The sequence below is a fragment of the Apteryx mantelli genome, chromosome Z (genome assembly GCF_036417845.1).
Source record: "Apteryx mantelli isolate bAptMan1 chromosome Z, bAptMan1.hap1, whole genome shotgun sequence".
Lineage (NCBI taxonomy): Eukaryota > Metazoa > Chordata > Aves > Apterygiformes > Apterygidae > Apteryx > Apteryx mantelli.
The window spans coordinates 48,433,004-48,453,907 of NC_090020.1; the positions used below are offsets into that span (position 1 = coordinate 48,433,004).

Consider the following 20,904-nt stretch of genomic DNA (forward strand, 5'->3'; position numbering starts at 1 on the left):
GCAGAATGAACAAATGTTCTAAACATTTTCCAAAGACATTTTGGCCTGTTTTTGTCTGTTCTCCGGAGAACATATAGAGGAAATGATAAACAAATGAAAATAAGACATATACCAGCTGAGAGGAAGAATAAGAAACACCACTAAGACAGGTATTTTTGATAATGCACCTCTTTCCTTGCATGTGTTTGGCATAAAATATGTTCTTTGGCAAAAGTACTGCAGAAATGGGTGCTCAGAAATTATTGAAATAAGAAATAGTGGTAGCTTGATAAAGAGATTTGGAGCACCTTTGTAGAAATAAGGCAAAATGGAAGAGAATTCAATAAGAGGTACTTAAATGAGTGAGCCCTATTTATCTGTGGGTTATCTGCTACAGTGCATAAACACCAACATAGGTAATATGCTGCAAAGTACAATCAGTAAGGAAAGCAAAAGGAAGAATTCACAAGGAAAAGTCAAGCTTTAAGAATAACTTAATAGGAGGAGAGAAGGGGAGAAACCTAAGCAGTGAGAGACTGAGCCAAACATAATTGATAACTTTGAGGAGCAAAGTCAAAACAAAGAAAACAGATTAGTATGCAAAAGAAGAGTATTGAGAAATACAAAAAGCAAGAGACACAATGGAAGGCAATGACAACAATCTGGTATGCAGATTTGGAGACAAAAAGTCAAATGCTGTATCCAAAAGAAGGAAATGTATCAGAAGGGGCTGATATGGTTGAAACACAGAAGGGAAGGCAGTAGAAGGCTTTTAATTCAGAAGTGGTTATTTGAGCATTCTGAGACATTGTTCTTGTACCATCTGAGGAACGTGAAATATTTTAGATATGGTATTTAATGGGGAGACAGTCAGTGAGCTGTCGCTGAAAATATTTATAGCTATGCGTTCTACAACATAAGATAATGGAATTACAGAAAATAGGTTTACCACCTAAAAAGACAATATTATCCTGAAAGAACATTAATTGTTTTACAAATGTATTGTGTCACCACACCATTCTGACTCAACGTTTCTTGTGTCATTACACATTAATAATTTCCTCCATGTTTTTCCTTGCTTTTTTAAAGCTTACTTTGCCTTTTCTGCCAGTGTCCCATCATTACAATATAGGTTCACTGAACATGCTTATTCAGAAAACTTAAGAAAACAAATATTTTAAAATAAAATCTCCGTTATATAAACAATATGAAAATGAAATAAAATTATTCCTGTATTTTCTGTTCTTTCTTTCAAGTAAGATTTTTAATGCAGCTATTCCTGCCTAAAAACATCTCAGAAGCATATGTTAGAAAAAGAAAATATGTTGTTGTCCACATTATTATCACAAAGCTTGTCATCACCCACATTATCTTGAAAGAAATGCTATTAGGGATTCTGTTCACAGTGAAAATAAACACATTCAAGACAGATTCAACTACTGCTATGGTGGGGAGTGATCTTTCACTCAAAATTTAGTTAAGGAGTCGCTTACTGTGAGCTAACCCAAGCACTGCTGTTTGTAGTAAGAATAACCTATCACATACAGCACTGTGTCAGTGGATGTTGGCTTCTATCCAGTGGCTGAATGCCTTTATTCTCATTTAAGGTAATCGGACTAGCGAACACTCAGCTTCTCCCAAGTAATGTCCAGCAGTGGACAAAATTGTCCCTAATTAAGGGTCTTACCCTGCAATCCTGATGCCTTCAGCTAATCGTTACTCAAGGCAATGGGACTACTCATGTAACTAGGATTGAAAGTGATGAGATTCCTAAATCAGTTAAACTCAGCACATCTGAGTTGTAGAACCAACAAAGCAAGAATAAAAAAAGAGAATGCAAAGAAAATGTACATAGAAAACATGAGTGAAAAGGAAGAGCTGGTGCCTCACCCTTTTCTGAAATGGTAATTCTTAGAAGAGAAAGTACAATTTAACATTTGGAAATGTAGTAGGGACAACAAAACTATTTGGATTATAAAGGTTCTTTGCAATGTTTATTTGAAAATTATTTTAAGATATCAATGACAACATACTGCATCTAGAGTTTAAATCGGTAATATATAAATATGAAAATTAACAAAGGATACTAGTCTTCATCAAAACAGTCTAAAGAATCATCCTAAACTATAGCTTTCATCTACTTTTCCTTTATTACCAAGTACAAAAATTAAAAAAACAAAACAAAAAAACAGCTTAAATCATGCTGGTCACCTCGGTCTTACTCCTTATCTTTGACCACATGACAAAATTTGTAGTCCTACCACTGGGAGCAACTTTGTCCTGTGGCAATCCCTATTGGTGGCAATCACTGTTACATGCTGAGATTATTAAATTTTAGGAGTTAGGGAAGGGGAAGGGATGTTTAGGGTTTTCCTTAGGCTGAATTGAGAGCAATCCTAGAAGTAAAAGTATTTTCTCAATTACAACTTAATAAAAGTAAATATAACTAAAATATCAATTATCACAGATTATGGGGGTCTGTTAGCTTGCTCTTTCTGTAGGCATAAATATATGCACCGATCTACAGATCATAAGGTAACTCTAAAAATGAGTTTAACGTTCTCAATATAGTAGTAACTAATAGAACATTGATTTTTATCTGGAGCTGACAGGCATTGCCTCACATCCAAAACTAAAGATGAATGTTGGTCCCAGCCCCTGCCTCTGTGTCCTTTAGACCCTCATATTTGGCTTTCAGATCAGGTTATTCTTCCCACTGAGAAGAGAGCTCAGCTGGCTCCATCATGTGTTGCTTCACCTAGCCTTGTAGCACTGAATTTAACACCTTCAGGCAGGCTTGGCTGTCTGTCAAGCTTTGACTAACGATACCTGGAGAAAACAGAGCGATAGTTGCATTTTGCAGATTGACAATGTAAACATCCCATAGTGTCTGCTGTGAAATAAATACACAACCTTCTCCATAGGTCATTAAAATACAATAGAAAATCTTTAGGTTTGGGGGGGTTTTGTTGTAGTTTGGTTTGGGGTTTTGGGGGGAGGGGGTTGTTTTTTTTTTTTAACAGATTATATTTTTAATACTGTGGTGGAAAAAAAACAGTTGTAGGTTTTGGCCAGCCAACTTTCCCAGGAAACATAATCCCAGCAAATGCTACCCATGCTATGTGGCTGAATAGGCCCTACATAGTAACTCTACAGCCTGGGATACAGGTCTTTTCCCTCACTACCATGCCTTCAGTCACCACTCAAGCTCCACTGCACAGTAGGAGTGATAACTTCTGGATTTTAGATATGCAGCTCAGTTCAATACAAATTTTAGGTTTCAGTTCACTGCAAGAAAATAATTGACTAAACATGGATGGAAAGATCATCTCCTGGTTGAGGGTTTGAGAACTCTGTTCTCTTATATTCAGTCTAACCATTTTTTCAAAAGAGAAAACAAAAATCATTGTTTTCAAAATGTATATAAATTAGATATTGAATTAGAAATGGCTGCTTAACACAACATAGTAATGTCTAAAAATCAGAATCATAGGCTGGTAAAGTCAGCAATGGTCCAAACCTCCCACGGACTTCAAAGAAAAGTTAGAGAAAGTTAGAGAGCAAAATTATCATAGAGAATCTTTATCACAATCAAATGTTTTCCCTCCCACACAGAAAAGTGGAGCCCAGATGCCCCCAGGTTTTAGAAATGAGTAGAAAAAGAAGAAAAAGCTGCAAGGGCAGAAAAAGCTCTGATTCCAGAGAATGTAAGTTTACTGAAATACTTAATTTGAAGTAAAAACATCAGAATCATAGGTGTTACTCTCCAGTCATTCATCAAGACAGAAAACCATCTTTGTGCCCAAAGCTGCTTCTTCAATTGGAAATATTTACACACTCAAGTGTGGTTACATATAGGTAGTGTCTTGACGAGACTACTTATTTTTGTTGAGCTGCTATCCTACTTATTTCTGAGAGTCTTTCCAAAGATGCTGATGTTTAATACCTCAAATTTACATCATTCTCACTGTAAATTTATTGATGTTGTTAAAGTATAATAGCTTGATCTAATCCTACTTAGCTAGATGTTACTGTAAACTATTATCCTCTAATGCACATGACCTCTTCTAAAAAAAGCTCAAGCCAGGCAGATTTTCATGTGCTGTATAAATGCCATGAAATCTTTCCTAGTACAGCTTCCCCCAGGAAACAGTATCGTCTTGCTCTTAGAACAGGGAGCTGTGGCTCATTCCTCCTGGGAGTGCTGCCACTGATTTGCTGTGTGATTGTGACAATATTCATTAATCCCTTTGTTTGCTCATCTGCAAAAGGATTATAAAAGTCAAGTTTCATGTAATCTACCCCAGAATGCAAACATGCAATGGGATATTGATTGTCCCAGTGTGTTCACAGGAAAGAAGTAAATACTCAGAGGAAAAATGGAAGTAAAAAGGGTAGATCTTTCTAAATGCAAATTAAATCCTATATCATCTCACTACTATAAAACATTCTGAGAAAAAATAAATGTAATATATCAATTTCCTGTAATTGCAGTGAATTCCTGTAATTAGATTGAGTTAACATGGGCTACCCTATTTGGCTTTGTGTTACTTATCAAATAACTATGTCAAAAGAAACAAATACTGGAAAGAAAAAATACACTGTTGTGTAAAATATGCTAAACTTTAGAGCTAAAATATGCATTCTCTGTGAAAAGTGTCTCTAAGCTAACCATACAGTTATGATGATACCTACCAAATCACAAGAAAAATGTTTTTCTTTTTTTTGTTCCCCCCTTAAATTAGATGAACAATTGCCACCCACTTGTAAATGCCAGCAAAATCTAGAAAGCCTGGAAAATAAAGTAGATGAGGAGCTGACTCACTTCTCTGAGCCATCAGATGTAAAGGGTTCTGAAGAAAATGGAAAAGATCATGAAAATAAGAATCAGAATACCTCAGGTGCATCTGAAGATAGAGACCTTGATAATGTATCAGGCAGTGAAAAAGAAGGAAAGAAGGGAAAGAATTGCCCTCCTCAACCATTCTCTCCTCAGCAAAATGAAATCCTAGCTACAGTAGCTTTTGGTGAGTCAGAGGGCTCATCAACAGGAAAAATTACACTGTGCAGCAAACCAGACTCTGTAAAGTCCATTAGTTTGGCTACTGGAAAAATTACCGCAGAAGTAAAATATGATTCATTTAATATGAAAGTTGAAATTAAGAACCTTTCTTTGTTTGGTACAGGAACAAACCTTGTAGTCCAAAAAAGGAAGAGTTCAAAGAACAGTAAACGCTGTCATGAAAGACGATACCAGAAAAGCCAGTATTCAAAATGTCCTAAGTACCAGTGTCCCTCAACCAGCCATTCAGTAGATGACAATGAGAAATATAAGGTATCCTCTAAACATAAAATCCAAACTGCCACTAACAAGGATGCCTCCCTGAAAATGAATATTGAAGGAAAAGAAATTAAAGTGAAATATACCAATAGAAAGAAAAATCTAATGGTTAACATCAAACCTGGTGAACAGGTACATAGCAAAACCTGCAGTGGTGACTTTGAAGATATGTATTGGAATGAAACAGATTATTCTGTAACAGAGGCACCTTGCAATACAGATTGTGAGTCATATTTTAGCCTTCATGAAAAGGACAACTCTACAGTCCTGGATGGGTGCGTACTTCTCCCTCCACCTGAAGAGTTTGCTGACTATGACAAAATGCATTTGGATACTGTTTCAGAGCAGGTATCTTTGTACTCTGATAATGACAGAAGAGACTCTGACAGCCTCTCTGCAGCCTTGAGAATTTGGGAAGAAGAAAATTATTTCTGTAAACATAACAAAAAGGAGTATAAAGACTACACCAGTGAAAAGGAATATTTTTCAAAAGATAAAACAATTTCCTCAAAAATGAATAATAGAAATATTCTAGATAGTAATATCTTGAATAAGCCAAACTTTGATAAGGCACTCATCAATAAGAGCAGTGGAACAGGTCAAGAAAGAAATATCAGCGACAATGGCAGTGACACTGAACAAAAAACAGCAAGAAGAAGGTCCTTCCCAGGTACTACCCTTGATGTACTATCACCAGTTCATCCTAGAAGGGATTCTGGCTTTTATTCATTGCCGTCCTTATCCTTAAAAGTGTTATCTAAGGAGGCCAAACCAGTGGATGTTTACAGTAAGAACTCACACCCTCATACCAGCGATACAGAACTTTGTAAGTGTCCTGACTTCACCTCATCACTGAGAAGTCTTAAGTCTTCATATCAGTATGTTTTCACCTCATTTGATCATAATATTACCATTTATCCATCTGAAAGTCTAGAGGATACTTGTTTACTGAATGAATATGCAAACTATATGGGACAAAGTGAAGAAACAGAAGAAACATTAATAAAGACTCTTCATTCCAGTGATACTATAAATGAGAAACAAGAAAATAAACATGTGGAGCCTCTGAGAAACCTAGCCATAAGGGAGGAAGATACAGAGTCTACCGAAAGCATTTTAGATGAAGGTACACCAGAGTACAGCCATCTAGAAAAGCATGCGAATTTGCAGAACAAAACTCAGCTGATACGGGTCTCTTCACCTTCTAGAAGCCCATCAGGTGAGCTTATTAGTGACAAGGAAAGTACTGATGATGTAGCTACTGAATGTGTCTCAAACCAACTTTCAGCTTTACAGCCAAATGTTCAGCTATCCCCTGCAGAGCCTGCAGTAACACAGAAAAGGAGAAGATCAGTAATGACTGTAATAAGTGGAGCACTAGAACAAAGACTTATCATCCAAGGTGACAAGTTGATACCCAATTCCTTTGGCCCTGCAGTAAGAAAGGAGCCTAAACTTCCCTGTAGTATAAAAAAAAAATCCTTGCTGTCACCCTTGCTATGGGATCCTGAGGAGCTTGACACGGAAAATGAATTAGAAAGCTTGTCTGAGATACAGGACATATCCGGGAACATCCTTGATGAAGCTAATTGCCATGATGATTTAGCACAGGCTGCCACATTATCTACTTCTTCAGCATACACAGAAAAGAAACAGATTTTCACAGAACATTTGTATATCAAGGAAACAACCGAGAACCTTTGCAGCAAACAATTATCTGATAACAGCTTAAGAAGAGAGCCTGGAGCACATCAGCTACATCAGTTTGCCAAATCCAACTCTGATGAAACTGAGAAAAAGGCTGAAATGAAGGAAGATTTTCATCAGAATACAGATATTCCCACATCATCAATAAAACAGATTTGTCAGAAAGGTAGGTATTCTAAGACTTCTGGAGTCAATATCACTTATGCACCTTCTGTGTAGTTGGCTTAGTGCTTTATTGAAATCTGTTTGGGAAAAGGAAAGTATATAATTACTTTACAAAGAGATCATATTGGTATGCTTAGCTATTTGGTTGTGTTACACAGTTATGTTGAGGATTCTAGGAGCTGTCTTGCAGAGTCAAGTAAGTTTTAATAAAAATGAAAGAAAATTTTAGTACAGCTTTGCTCAAGAGGTGGATTTTCTGCATTAAACAATCAACCCACCTGGTATATCTAAGTGAGAAAAGCAAACACCAAAACATGTTTGGGGGTGGGGGGGAGGAGGTTGGTTTTTTTTATGGTTGCCCTGTGACATTCTCAGAGCTCTAGTTGGTATTTAGAAACCACATAAATCTGTTTCTGGAATCCATGTGGTCCAAGCAAATATTGAATTCTGAGAACATCTCATCCTAATTCTGGCTGAGCCTTCTATGGGACTCAGAATGACCATAGCAGATCATTTAACCTTCCTTTCTACTCTCTTTATATAGCTGAGAAAACTGCATATGACAAAGGTTTGGGGTTTTTTGTTTGTTTGTTTTTAACATGGGGTATTAATCTGTTACAAAATTTCTTATCTTCCCTTCTGTAATCTATCCACCCATGTCCATGACTGGGTCACTTAAAAGCAGTGTTTTGAATCATAAAAATGTGAAGCCATACTGGGACACTGTACACTACTATATAAGCTTTTTACTTTGCCTATACATATGAATATGTACACACACATTTGTAAATCTTCAGTCTGTATTTTTGAAATATCATTCTAAACCTCTTAACTTGATTAAAGAAAAATTAAAATTATATGCAAATATAACTCAGATCATCCTCATTCACAATATTCTTTTAACTTGTACACAATATGTAAACATCAAACAACAGTGAGAAGTTTGTTATCTACTTTGGTGAAGCTAGCATTTCAAATAGGCTGTCTAAAATTGTCTATCTCAGTGTCAATGCCAGATAAAAATTTTGTTTCTATTTTTTACTGTGAAGCAAAGTACAGAAAAATACACACACACATTGCTGAAATTTAACTTAAATACAGGTTTTTTAAGCTTTTGGAAGGCTGCGAAGGTATTTTGGCATTTAAGGAAAAACGGAATTTGATGTTTCCAGAACAAGTTGAATCTGTGCAATGTTAATGATATATTTCATGCTGTTTTTTGTGATAAAATTATTAACTGGGGAAGAGCTAGTTACATAAGAATCTCAGGACAATAGGAATAAAAGGCTATAGAGCCAATTATACTTACAAGAATGTAAACATAACTCAGTGCATGCAATACTAAAATGTTAGTCATTATAAGTCTATAGAGGCCACAAAATAAATCTGGCAACATAAAAATCTGTAAAAATTTGCACTAGTATGGAAATACTGTTTTTAAATGTTAAGTACTTGCAGTACAAATTGCCTAAGTGAATTTTATAAGGGCCAGTTCATGAATCTTTGGTGCCACATTTTCATCTGTCCTTTTCTGGTAAAATGAGTTCACTATCACTTCAGTGTGCATAAGCCCAAACATCTGTGTGCAAAATGGTCTGCAGTTTTTCCCTATAATATCATATGGATTCAGGTCAGACTTTGCATTCAAAATACACGATGTCATGCAAGCAAAGTAGCTAATAACATGCAAACATGCATCCACATATTTTGCAGATATTGTTGAAGAGGGACCACAACAAGATGATGTTGTTGGCCTTTGAGGGACCACAGGGGGAGCAAGCTCCCCTAGAGTCCCAAAGAAACCCTTCTATGCCAAGTTCTAAAGATACGTAATTTTGCATTATTATCTACCACAGAATAATACAACTTTGACTATTTCTTTTAACATGAGCAGATGTAACTATCTGCATATGTTATGCCATGTAATGTTAGCAGTTTTCAAGATCTCTGGCTTCAGCTGAAACTATATGAAGTAACTGCCTTCAGTCAGCCCGAAATGCAACCTGCCATATTCAACTCCAGAAGAGAATGTGTCTAGCAGGTTTGGAGACTAGGAGTTTCACACTGTTTGAAAATACATGCTTTTTATCATGGGGAAAATACTTTTAAAAATCTTAGTAATCTTTAAAAAACACTGGAAAGTTTTTAATAATATTTTTCATTCACAGTATCTACAGAAAATATTGATATGTCCTCCAAGTTCACCTGTTTTGGCACTCCCAATGGGAATTTCAAAACTACCAAAAGTCTGCTATTGACTATACAGATGGATAGATAGATACTGATATATGTATACTACACAAAAATAAACAGAAAATTAATTAAATGAAATGTCTTTAGAATGGAGGTATAGAAAGAAGACATTGAAGGAAGTCTTCAGAATAAGGGGAAATTTTTCTAGCTTCCACCTATCCTAGGAATAGTGGCTTAGGAGTGAGGTTAAAAAGCTTGGAACCCTTGACAAGGAACCAACTAAGGAATAGAAAAAAATTGTTTTGATTCTAGCACAGCCTTGTAAACAAAGGACTACATGTTTTCCTCCCTTGCAGCAGCAGGCCATTTTTGTATTGCTATTCTATTCTGTCTATCTCAGGCATGCTCAAGAAACCTTGACCTATACATTGGACCTCAGTGGTTAAACACACTGCACAGAAGTGCACTTAGCTTACAATAGCAAGGAATGATTATTTGTTTTTTCTTGATTTTGTTCCCCTCTCTTTCCATTTCCTCCTGACTAAGGCTTTTCTATGTGTGTGCTGTCTCTCAACTATCACCTCACCTGGTTTGTGCCACCCTGAACCCATAACTTTGGCCTTCTTTTAGTCCAGGGATGAATTTGAATTTTGCATGCATATTATTTCTGTGGAGGTCCCGCCTTAAATAAGTAAATGTGTGCATCCAGAAAAAAAAATGAGCATTTAAAGTTTTAAAAGTGATTGATGTGAATCAGAGTCCGCTTGGAATGTGGGAATACCAACCTAATTAGCTTCTGCCCTAATTAGACTTTGGGCAGAAGGAGCAGTGTGGCACTTCCTGTGCTCAGTAATTGAATGATGCTGGAAGGGAAAAATGGCAATTATTTTCAACAAAGGGAGGGAGCATTTAGAACAGAGGGGGAAAAAATAGAGCAAAACTTTGTTAACAGGATTGGGAGGAGGAGTCCATGCAATATAAAAGTCTGCTGATGATGTGAGAACTTAGGTATAGTCAGAGGGGCAAGGACTTATGTAAAAGGCATTTTAAGAAATCAGTTTCTTGACTCTCACAAATAATAGTTGTCTTGGAAAAGAGTCTCAGTGATACATGTCAGTGACAGTGATCTGAGTGAGGCCAGAATGAGACAGAAAGGACAAGGTAGCTGCTGAACCAAGAGGTGCACTCTTCTCTGCATGAAGAACTCAGTTCTTCTAAAAAAAAATACAGTTTATGAATATTTTCAGTACTATTTGATATTTTCGTTTCTGTGTTTGCAAACAGGCTACTCATATTTACAATGTGGAAATTTAAAACAGTATAAATGCTTGAGCATATTCTGAAAGTTGTCTTACACATATTTCTCACAAACAACATCTGATTTTAGACTTGAAATCAGAAATGAATAAGACCAGAAAGCTACCTTTGTCGAAAGACACCAGAGGCAGCGATAGCTCCCAGGAAGAAGCAATAGACCAATGGGCCAGGAGACGGAAACAGTTCAAAGACAGCAAAAAATGCAGTTCAACTGGAGGAAGCTCCATAAACAGCACAATCACCGAGGGATCAAGTGAGTAACATTAGTCTGACAATTGTATTCTTTTTCCTTTATGTGACTGACACTCTGTTAGGATTATCAGCCATGGAAATTGATCTTCAGTTCGTAACCTGAGTCTCTATCTTAGTCATTACTGTGAGCAATCATACTTTATCCAATTTAACCATTCCTCAGCATGGGATTTAGGTTCCTTCTTTCTCCTTCATACAACACGACAAACAATCTGACTGATAAAAAGTAGACTTTATCATCCTTGTCCATACACAATTAGGCATAGGACAAACTCTAAACATAGGCAGTTAGGTAATTGCTCATGGCAGCAGTTTTATGGGTGCAGCAAAAATGTCACAGTCTCATTGCCTGCTTTGCTTAAATCAGAGCTGTGGGAAGCTGGGAGTTCCTTTCTCCTCACTAAGATCCCTCCCCCAGCTTTTATCTTCAGGTTTGCTGCCCGGGTTGTCCTTCATTGTCCCTCCAGTTACTGGAACAGTTATTCCTGTAACTGTCTCATTAAGAAATCTGTCACCTTGCCACATGTTTGAGACTATACCAAACTCAGCAGCTCCTCAGATGCTTGATTCCAATAGCCAAAAAGAACCTAAGTGCAACTCATCCCTGACACTCATAAGACGCTAGACTTGACATCTGTGCCAAAAAGCTCAAGCAGAGGAGAGGTGAAGAGACATTCAAGAAATGTCTTGGCATAACTCCCTAATGCCAGAATGCCAGTATTTCTTTCTGTGTTTTTACCTATTCAGTGCACTTTGAGCTCTACTACAATTTTAAAAATTCAGTATTCTAGTTGTCAAAAAAACACTGGGCTGTACTGAATTGCTTGGTTCTAAGTCTAGGGTTTTTTTACGTATAAATTCATGCTAGTTGGTTAAGATGTGCTTTAAGTATGACAGCTCAGTAGTATCTAGTTATTAGTGATTTTTATACAGTTAATCATGGCATCTCATACTGTCTGTATAATAAGGGAGAAGTCAGTAGATGTGGCATGTTTGTGTATATAGATACAGTTAAGCAAACTGTCAAAGAAAAGTGGATTGCATTGGATACATGCTAGATAAATCCAGGAAGTACAGTAACTTGTTGAACAAAACTAAAGAAAGGTTAATTTTTATCTTTTCTGTTTTGAAATTGGAAATCATTCTACATAACTGTCACACCAAATACAGAATAAACAAAGTAAATAGTGCCTTTCCCCACCTGCGTTATACAAGGCATTTTGTACTTGAAGGACCATGATTTTTTTTTTCCTCTCAGACCATTTATACTAAAGTATTTTTTCAGTCTATCCATTAATATACTCTCTGATATTTTATACTTTTCTGTGCCTTTCACCATCTGGTTTTAGCTTTCAAGTTGTAGCTCCCAGACTGCTCAGGAAGTTGGCATATCACTGCACAGCCTTTTTCTCCCCAGTCAAACTGCTGTCTATATTCTACCTCTCACTCAGCCATCTCCCCTCATGTCCTGACCCCTTGTCACCCTGAAAATTACTGATTTTTCCTGTAGCAGAGGAATTACAGAGTTCTTCACTGTCTCCATGTTAATCTGGGTGATACGGTGTGAGCCAGTGGACCTGTTACATGACATAAGACATTGTGAATGTAAATTAATATAAAGCAAGAATCTGAAAATCCAGTACTAAAGTTTTGCCATGAAAACTATTAATTATGGAAGGATATATATACAGGCTACTTAGAATACATTATAAATGTAGTGATATAGTGCATATACTATTGTAATGAAAGCATGAAGGTTTAATTTCCTTTGGTCAATAGTTCATATCCTATAATGAAAAAAGTCAACATTTTTTATGTTTATCTATGACATGTCTTAAATAAAGTCTTGCTATTTCATAGGACTTTAATACAGATTTTTGTAAAAACATATAGGACAATAGACTATTAACAGTGTACTGTAACTGGGTCAACAGTGAATCATTTGTCCATATAATCCAATCTGCTTTAAAAAAAAAAAAATCACTGATTTAACATTCTATGCAGGGGAATCTAAACAATGATCACTATATTCCAAAAACTCAGGATTTTGGAACTTTTGTAGCCACAACGTAATGTTTCACATAGACAATCAGTGGTCAAGAGGAGACACAAAAGTGAGTCTGTTCTGGGCTTACAGATCTGTAGAACAGCAGAATTAAAGATGTCCATTAGCAGAGTAAAGCAAAAATATGATATCTACAGAAAACAAGAAAAATCTGCCACAGAAGCAGAGAAATACCATGCAACACTGTATTTTTCAGTATGACATTATAGATATTATTTTAACAAGAACAACTCAGCAGGAATCTATTGATTTGAGGTTATTTACTATATGCGGATACAGATATATTTTTATGAAACCTCCTGATAACACAAGTAACAATAAACCAGGTCAAACAAATATTCAGCAGCCTAAAGCATTACAGAGGACAAGCGAAAAGTCCTATATCCAAAAATAAGACTCTTTCCTCGCTTCCCTTTTAGTAAAACTAAATACAAGACTATGCATCTGGAAGAGTTAAGATTAGGCAAGCAAATGTAGTAATCATTACCTGAGTCATGTCAGTTACTTTCCTGCTTCTTTTTGTCTTCCCACATGCACTGGACTCATACTAAATTCCTATAAAACTTGTTCAGCTTGCTAATGAAACAGACCAGATAAGAAGGCTTCACAATTAATTGCCTAAAGCCAGACATCTCTTAAACAGGTGCAGCTCCTGTTTTGACCATTTGCATTTATACTTCACTTGGTATTCACATTCAATATGCAATAGCACCCAATATTGTGATCTTATATTCTGACATCTTTGCAGACTGTCCTTTATTAGCAGCAGCAAAATTGCAAAACTAAATTGAGACAATACGAACACTTCCTTAAGAAGTTCATGGCATTTCTTCCTCACTGAAGTCTGTTGTTTTCATTCATTTTGCCTACTGACATTATTTTTATTTGTTTTATCCTCATGATAGTGAATTCAGAGGATGCTCGGTCAGTAGAACTGGGACTACATTCTGAAAATGAGGACAGAGGTTTCTATACAGAAAACTTTCATTCTGCTTCTTGGGTTTTCAGAGGAGATGATGTCTCTCCCAATAATAGTCCTAGATGTCTCAGCAGAAGGCCTAGACCAGTGGCAAGTAAGTAGTCTAAAGCTACAAGTAACAAATGTCATAAAACTATTTGTAATTTGGGCACTCTGAGAATACCATGCGGTTAACATTTTGGAGAAGATGCCAGACACTTATGCTGAAGACAAGAAAAAGAGGAATCCGAAAAGGTGAAAGGGGATTACAAAACTAAATAAGTATTTCTTATTGAGCTAATTTCTCACAAAATATTGTGATTACTTGAAAAAAATCTATATTGGTAAAGGGTCAGAATAAAACTTCCTCTCTTGCTGCATGATAAACATAAAAGCAATGTATTTCATAGCTTCTTCAAGCTTGGCAGCATCACACAGGACTATTTGTGGACATAAAGTATATTTAATTGTCATAAAATCAGTTCTCCATCAAACTTTCAAACAGTAGATCCAGAGAGAAAAGCATAAAGTTTGCTATGAGTATTAAGTAGTCTTCTTGTTCTGTCTGCAGTTTAAACCCTGTTATGCAAACAGATACAGTGAATGTCTTTTTGTTTGTTGGGTTTTCCTTTGCTTTTCAAATGTTAAGTTACTGAAAGGTAACATGGTTTGAAGAGCTAAGAACAAAGTGAAACACCTCTGTAGCTTTCCAGGAGATAGTTCTTTGCTGGAGCTCATAAATCATTCACCACACACTGGAGGAAACAAAATGTGCTCCATAAATCTCCAGGTATGAAAAATCTCCTTTAAAATATATGAGAATATTCTATAGAGCTTTTTGATTGCTTTCGCTCCCCAGAGGAGAGTCAGAAGTTCAGCAAACCACTTAAAGTAGGTATTGAAGTATCTATGCTCTTTTAGATAGATGATGTCAATTGGCCTGCTGGTAAAGTAACCTTTAAAGCAATTTCTATTTTCCAAATGTTAAGACAAAACAACCATCATAAAATAATATTAAATTGGCCCCCATTAAACAAACCTGGTAAAAGAATCAAATGGTCAAAAGCAGACACTCTGAGAAGAGAATCTGAGTTTACACTGAAGTCTGGCAGGAGTATAACATTTACTAATGAACCAGACCTTTTGAGACATGATACTAATACTAGGCCTTTATTGCTGTTATGAGAAAGAAAAGTTGAAATGTGAAGCAGAGAATTAGACCCTAATCTTCCTTTATAAGGAGGAGGATCCTTTTATGTGTTGAATTTTGCTGACTAGAAATACACTTCACATGGGTACGGCCATCTGTGGTAGAAGATCCCAATGGGGGGCAAAGGGCGCAGGGGGCAGGGAGAAGGGATTGGACTAGAGGACTATGAGGGAGTGGGAGTGGGGAGAGAACAAGGAAGGGATGAAAGAGTAAAAAGGAAGCAACTGGTGTCCAAAAGATAGAGACCTTCAAAAACATAAAAAGGAGAAATAGACTTAAACTCATTCAAGAATTCAGAGTGAATTTTATATTTACAACTTAGAGCTCTGGCACACATTCATTTAACAGAGGGCAGGAGTGATTTTCTCTCCCAAAATGTTGTCAGTGGAGTGGAATGTTTGAGTGCGTCTTTGCCACTTCAGTACAAAGTCCAGCCACTTAACTTAAACTGCTGATGAAATCATACTTCACTGAAGCTGTCCGGCTTTGCCCTGAGATGAATGAGGTTTTGTCAATCCCAGTGTGAGGGGGGTAAGGACTGACAGAGGGGCAGTACCAAACAGCAAGGAATGGTACTGAAACCACCCCAGCAATTTGCAGAATGAATGAGTGTCAGTTCCTATAGACAGAAAGTTTTATAAACAAGCTGCTGCTTGTTAAATTGAATTTGATTTGCAAAGAAAAAGGATCTCCTTTTCCCTTCCCTGCAGTTCGTGAAAGAACAGTGAAGATCTCTAAAGGAACTGGCAATTACCCATGGGGTTTTCGAATCCAGTTCTCAAAGCCTATCCTTGTGACTGAAGTTGACACAAGTAAGTAGTGTTTCTATCTATCTATTAACTTCTGCTATGAAAATATGTTGGTGAATAATTTGCACAATTAGTGGATGTGAGATATTTAATAAAACATACTTGCACTTCTGAACTGCTCGTGACAAACTATCTTAAGGCCCCAGTAAGTCTGGAGGCAAAGAGGACACTGGTCTGTGTCCTTCCAGTGCCAGTTCATACCTTATGCAAGTGTCTGCATCAAACCTCTTTCCAGAAGGAAGGTCTAGCACTGACATCCATTAATGACAACAACCATAGAATGAAACAGAGGATGCGGTAAGGATGCACCCACATCTAGAGTACTGTGTGCTCTACTGCTCTTTGCATCTCAGGATGGACACAGTAGAGTTAGAGAAGGAACGGGAGGTAGAGTAGACTCTGAAAGATTTCTACTACCAAAGACTCAAAACAGACCAAGAGGGCCCACCATCAAGGCATCTAACAGCAGCTCTGTTACTTTCCTGGCCTTATGTATCATGTTGTCCTGTTTCCTGACTACAGTGGTCTAATATAGGAGGCCTGCAAATCCATTAGCTGAACCCATCACTTTAAATACTGCATACAAATGGTATCATTATTAAACTCCTCTAGAGAAAAATCAGAAAAGCCAGAAATCTGAGCAAAGGAGCAAAATGCAGAGAAGAAAGTGACATATCTGAAAGGTCAAACACTAACACATTAAAAGCTTTAAGACTTGTATCAGAAACCCACACAACTCCTTAAGATCTGAACATTGTTAGATTTATACCTCAGCCATCATGTTTTGTACATGATACTGTTGTTCATGACTTATAAAAGTCATTCTAACTTGTTGCCTCAGAGTAAATGTTCTGCTTATTAAATGCTAAAAATAAAGCCTTCAGTCTAGAAGAGCAACTCATGCAAAGGACAGACATATTCAACAGAAAAAAAAAACCAAACACGTTAGAAGTAGTTGACTTATTTTCTATCCATTTGCAGAAGCTGGTTATGATTTATCCAAGGACCTCTTAATCTCTTACTGTAACCTACATGTAAATAAACATGATTTTGGCAACATGTCCTTGAAAATTGTTCTGTGTTTAAGCATGTAGAGTCAATAATTCCATTATCAATTGAAGTCTAGCTAACAATGTCAATCTAAAAAACCTTTTGCCTGTAGAATACTGTACACAGGACCTAGTAAGATTGAATTATGACTAAAGTGACTACGTAATCCTATTTATCCCAAAACACCTATATAATTTTACTCCAGAATACAGTTTTTATATCTGTAGCCCTTGAGACTAGATAATCTTCAGAGTATAATTCAGGTGCAAAATGATATGACATGAATCTGAAAAAGTAATTTTGAGAAAACAAAATCTTTCTGGTCATCTCATTACAATGTTACTTTTGAGAGTGAGGTTAAAGATTGCCATCACTCACTGCTGATTATTTTAAGAAAACAAAATTACTGGGCTCTGCCATCATTGATCTAAATACTACAACTGTGGTGATGTGTACTTGGACAACTAGTTGTGGTATCAGATTGCTGGGAATTCAAGTTCCCATTCATGCACAGTTCTCTTAGCTCCAAAGAGATATTCCTTCTCCCTAGTTTTAAAAGTTTCAGCTGACTTCCCCATTATAAACACATAGATTCCCCCAGTGCTCTTAAATCAAAGAATATAACCCCTGAAGAGACCTTTCAAATACAAATGAGGGAGTTTTACACCTAAATGTAAATAAATTATAAGTCATATACACAGCATTAACCCTAATATCCAACAAACACTAACCCTAACACCTACTAATTAAAATGAAGTATAGCAAAACAGCTACTCACATCCTATGTCACTCCTAAGTTTATTTATATCTTCTGTTTTCAAATGTGTTTACTTTTAAACAACAAATGACTATTCTTTTTTACAGACAAACTTTTAGTAAAATTGCATTTCTTCAAAATATGGCTGCTCCCATTAAAAGAGATATAAAAATTGCATCTGGATAACTTTTCAGTTGCACAGTGAAATAGACATTTTTTAAAATAATATTTTAAAGAGCATTTATGATCATAAAATCTTGTATGATACATTGAAGGCCAGCACAAACCAAAATGTCTAATTTGTGAATGGTTTGTAATACATATGTGGGTAAACCATGGCTTTTTGTGCCTACTGTTTTTTATTAAGTTTTTACTGATCTGTTACCCCCAGCTTCTAAGTGTCCTCAGAAACACATGGAGCTATCACATTTACTTATAGAGTTCAGGTTATTAAAAATTAAACTTTAAATAATATGGGCATGGAATAATTTTTCTTCCAGAAAGTATTTTCCCAGTATATTAGGAATGCTCAATTATAAATGAGAAGAAAAAACTGCGTCTGAAAAATATGTGGGTGGGATTTAAGTGACTCTGCATTAGTGTTTGTGAATGGAGCATATTTATCACATCTAATTTGCCTCCATTCCTGGCTAGTATTTGTCTGAGGTGTATTTTATTAGGAGTATATATACTTTGCAACAGTTAACAAATAAACAAGATGATGATACATTAGCAAATCTGAATCACTCACTCTTTTGTTAGCTAGTATGTTATTTCCTCTTAAAGACACAAACCACAAAATATTATAGCCAAATTCTGTTAACCAGCAAGAGAAACATTAGCTTAGAAAGCAGTCTTTTGGTCTAAAATTCATAACTCACTGGAGTAATGGATGCTCTTTCCACTGTTTTCACTGAAGTTTGGACCAGACCTTTTGCGGAAATTTAGGCCCAAACCCTCAAAAATACTGAACTGCCTACTTGCCCCTTAAAGTATTTAAATCATAATGACATTAAATAACATTTCTCCACTGCCAGTGATTCTCAGGCACTGAATCAGTACTAAACCCTGAAGTTTCATTTGTAGGGCACTCACAAGTTGCTCAGAAAAACTTACCCACATCCAAGTTGAAGTCATGAAGACCCCAAAGCATAATTCTTGACTAGCTGGACAGACATCTGTTTTGCTAGCAAAGCCTGATCACATAGATATGCTTGATAATAAAATCCCATTTTTCTACTTTTGATTCTAGACAGTGCAGCTGAAGAAGCAGGGCTTCAGGTAGGGGACATTCTGATAGCAGTCAATGGAACTGATGTCACCAGCATGCCACATTCAGAAGCTGCAAATCTGGCAAGGAAAGGTGAGTTTGAAATCATCCTAAATTACATGAATGAGGATCACTATACAATGCTCATAACATACAGACAATATGGTGATGGAGGCTACAGAAGTCTTAATTAACAGTTAATATGTCTACACTGGCATCACCTAAATCCCTTGCTTATCTAGACCTTGCTAGGAACATAGCAGAAAATGGACATACACAGAATCACACACACAGAATCGCTGAGGTTGGAAGGGACCTCTGGAGATCATCTAGTCCAACCCCCCTGCTCAAGCAGGGTCACCTAGAGCACATTGCACAGGATTGCATCCAGGCGCGTTTTGAATATCTCCAGAGAAGGAGACTCCACCACCTCTCGGGGCAACCTGTTCCAGTGCTCTGTCACCCTCACAGTGAAAAAGTTTTCCTCATGTTAAGATGGAAGTGTCTGTGTTTCAGTTTGTGCCCATTGCCTCGCGTCCTGTCGCTCGGCACCACTGAAAAGAGTCTGGTCCCATCCTCTCGACACCCTCCCTTCAGATACTTGTACACATTGATAAGATCTCCTCTCAGCCTTCTCTTCTCCAGGCTAAACAGGCCCAGCTCTCTCAGCCTTTCCTCATAAGAGAGATGCTCCAGTCCCCTAATCATCTTTGTGGCCCTTCGCTGGACTTGCTCCAGTAGTGCCACATCCCTCTTGTACTGGGGAGCCCAGAACTGGACACAGTACTCCAGATGTGGCCTCACCAGGGCTGAGTAGAGGGGGAGAATCACCTCCCTCGACCTGCTGGCAACACTCTTTCTGATGCAGCCCAGGATACCATTGGCCTTCTTGGCCACAAGGGCACATTGCTGCCTCATGCTTAACTTGGTGTTCACCAGCACTCCCAGGTCCTTCTCAGCAGAGCTGCTTTCCAGCAGGTCAACCCCCAACCTGTACTGGTGCATGGGGTTATTCCTCCCTAGGTGCAGGACCTTGCACTTCCCTTTGTTGTACTTCATGAGGTTCCTCTCTGCCCACCTCTCCAGCCTGTCCAGGTCTCTCTGAATGGCAGCACAGCCCTCTGGCGTATCAGCCAGTCCTCCCAGTTTTGCATCATCAGCAAACTTGCTGAGGGTGCACTCTGTGCCTTCATCCAGGTCATTGATGAAGAAGTTGAACAAGACTGGACCCAGTACTGACCCCTGGGGGACACCGCTAGCTACAGGCCTCCAACTAGACTCTGTGCCACTGATCACAACTCTCTGAGCTCTGCCATTCAGCCAGTTCTCAATCCACCTCACTGTCCACTCATCTAACCCACACTTCCTGAGCTTGTCTATGAGGATGCTATGGGAGACAGTGTCAAAAGCCTTGCTGAAGTCAAGGTAGACAACATCCACTGCTCTCCCCTCATCTACCCAGCCAGTCATTCCATCATAGAAGGCTATCAGGTTGGTTAGGCATGATTTCCCCTTGGTGAAGCCATGCTGACTACTCCTGATCACCTTCTTTTCCTCCACATGCTTGGAGATGGCCTCCAGGATGAGCTGCTCCATCACCTTTCCAGGGATTGAGGTGAGGCTGACTGGCCTGTAGTTCCCTGGGTCCTCCTTCTTGCCCTTTTTGAAGACTGGGGTGACGCTGGCTTTCTTCCAGTCTTCAGGCACCTCTCCTGTCCTCCATGACCTTTCAAAGATGATGGAGAGTGGCTTAGCAATGACATCCGCCAGCTCCCTCAGCACTCGTGGGTGCATCCCATCAGGGCCCGTGGATTTGTGGGTGTCAAGTTTG

The 20,904-nt window shown here is 37.7% G+C and overlaps 1 protein-coding gene across 1 annotated transcript in view; it reads left to right on the forward strand.

Annotated features, from left to right (window-relative positions):
- Positions 1–4,663: 4,663 nt before the first annotated feature.
- Positions 4,664–20,904, forward strand: part of LOC136995419 (uncharacterized) — a 32,770-nt gene continuing 16,529 nt past the window's right edge. The window contains exons 1-5 of the mRNA XM_067316426.1: positions 4,664–7,193; positions 10,773–10,955; positions 13,925–14,092; positions 15,898–15,999; positions 19,056–19,166. Of these exons, the coding sequence (XP_067172527.1) occupies positions 4,664–7,193; positions 10,773–10,955; positions 13,925–14,092; positions 15,898–15,999; positions 19,056–19,166 (3,094 nt within the window). The remainder of the gene's footprint in view (positions 7,194–10,772; positions 10,956–13,924; positions 14,093–15,897; positions 16,000–19,055; positions 19,167–20,904) is intronic.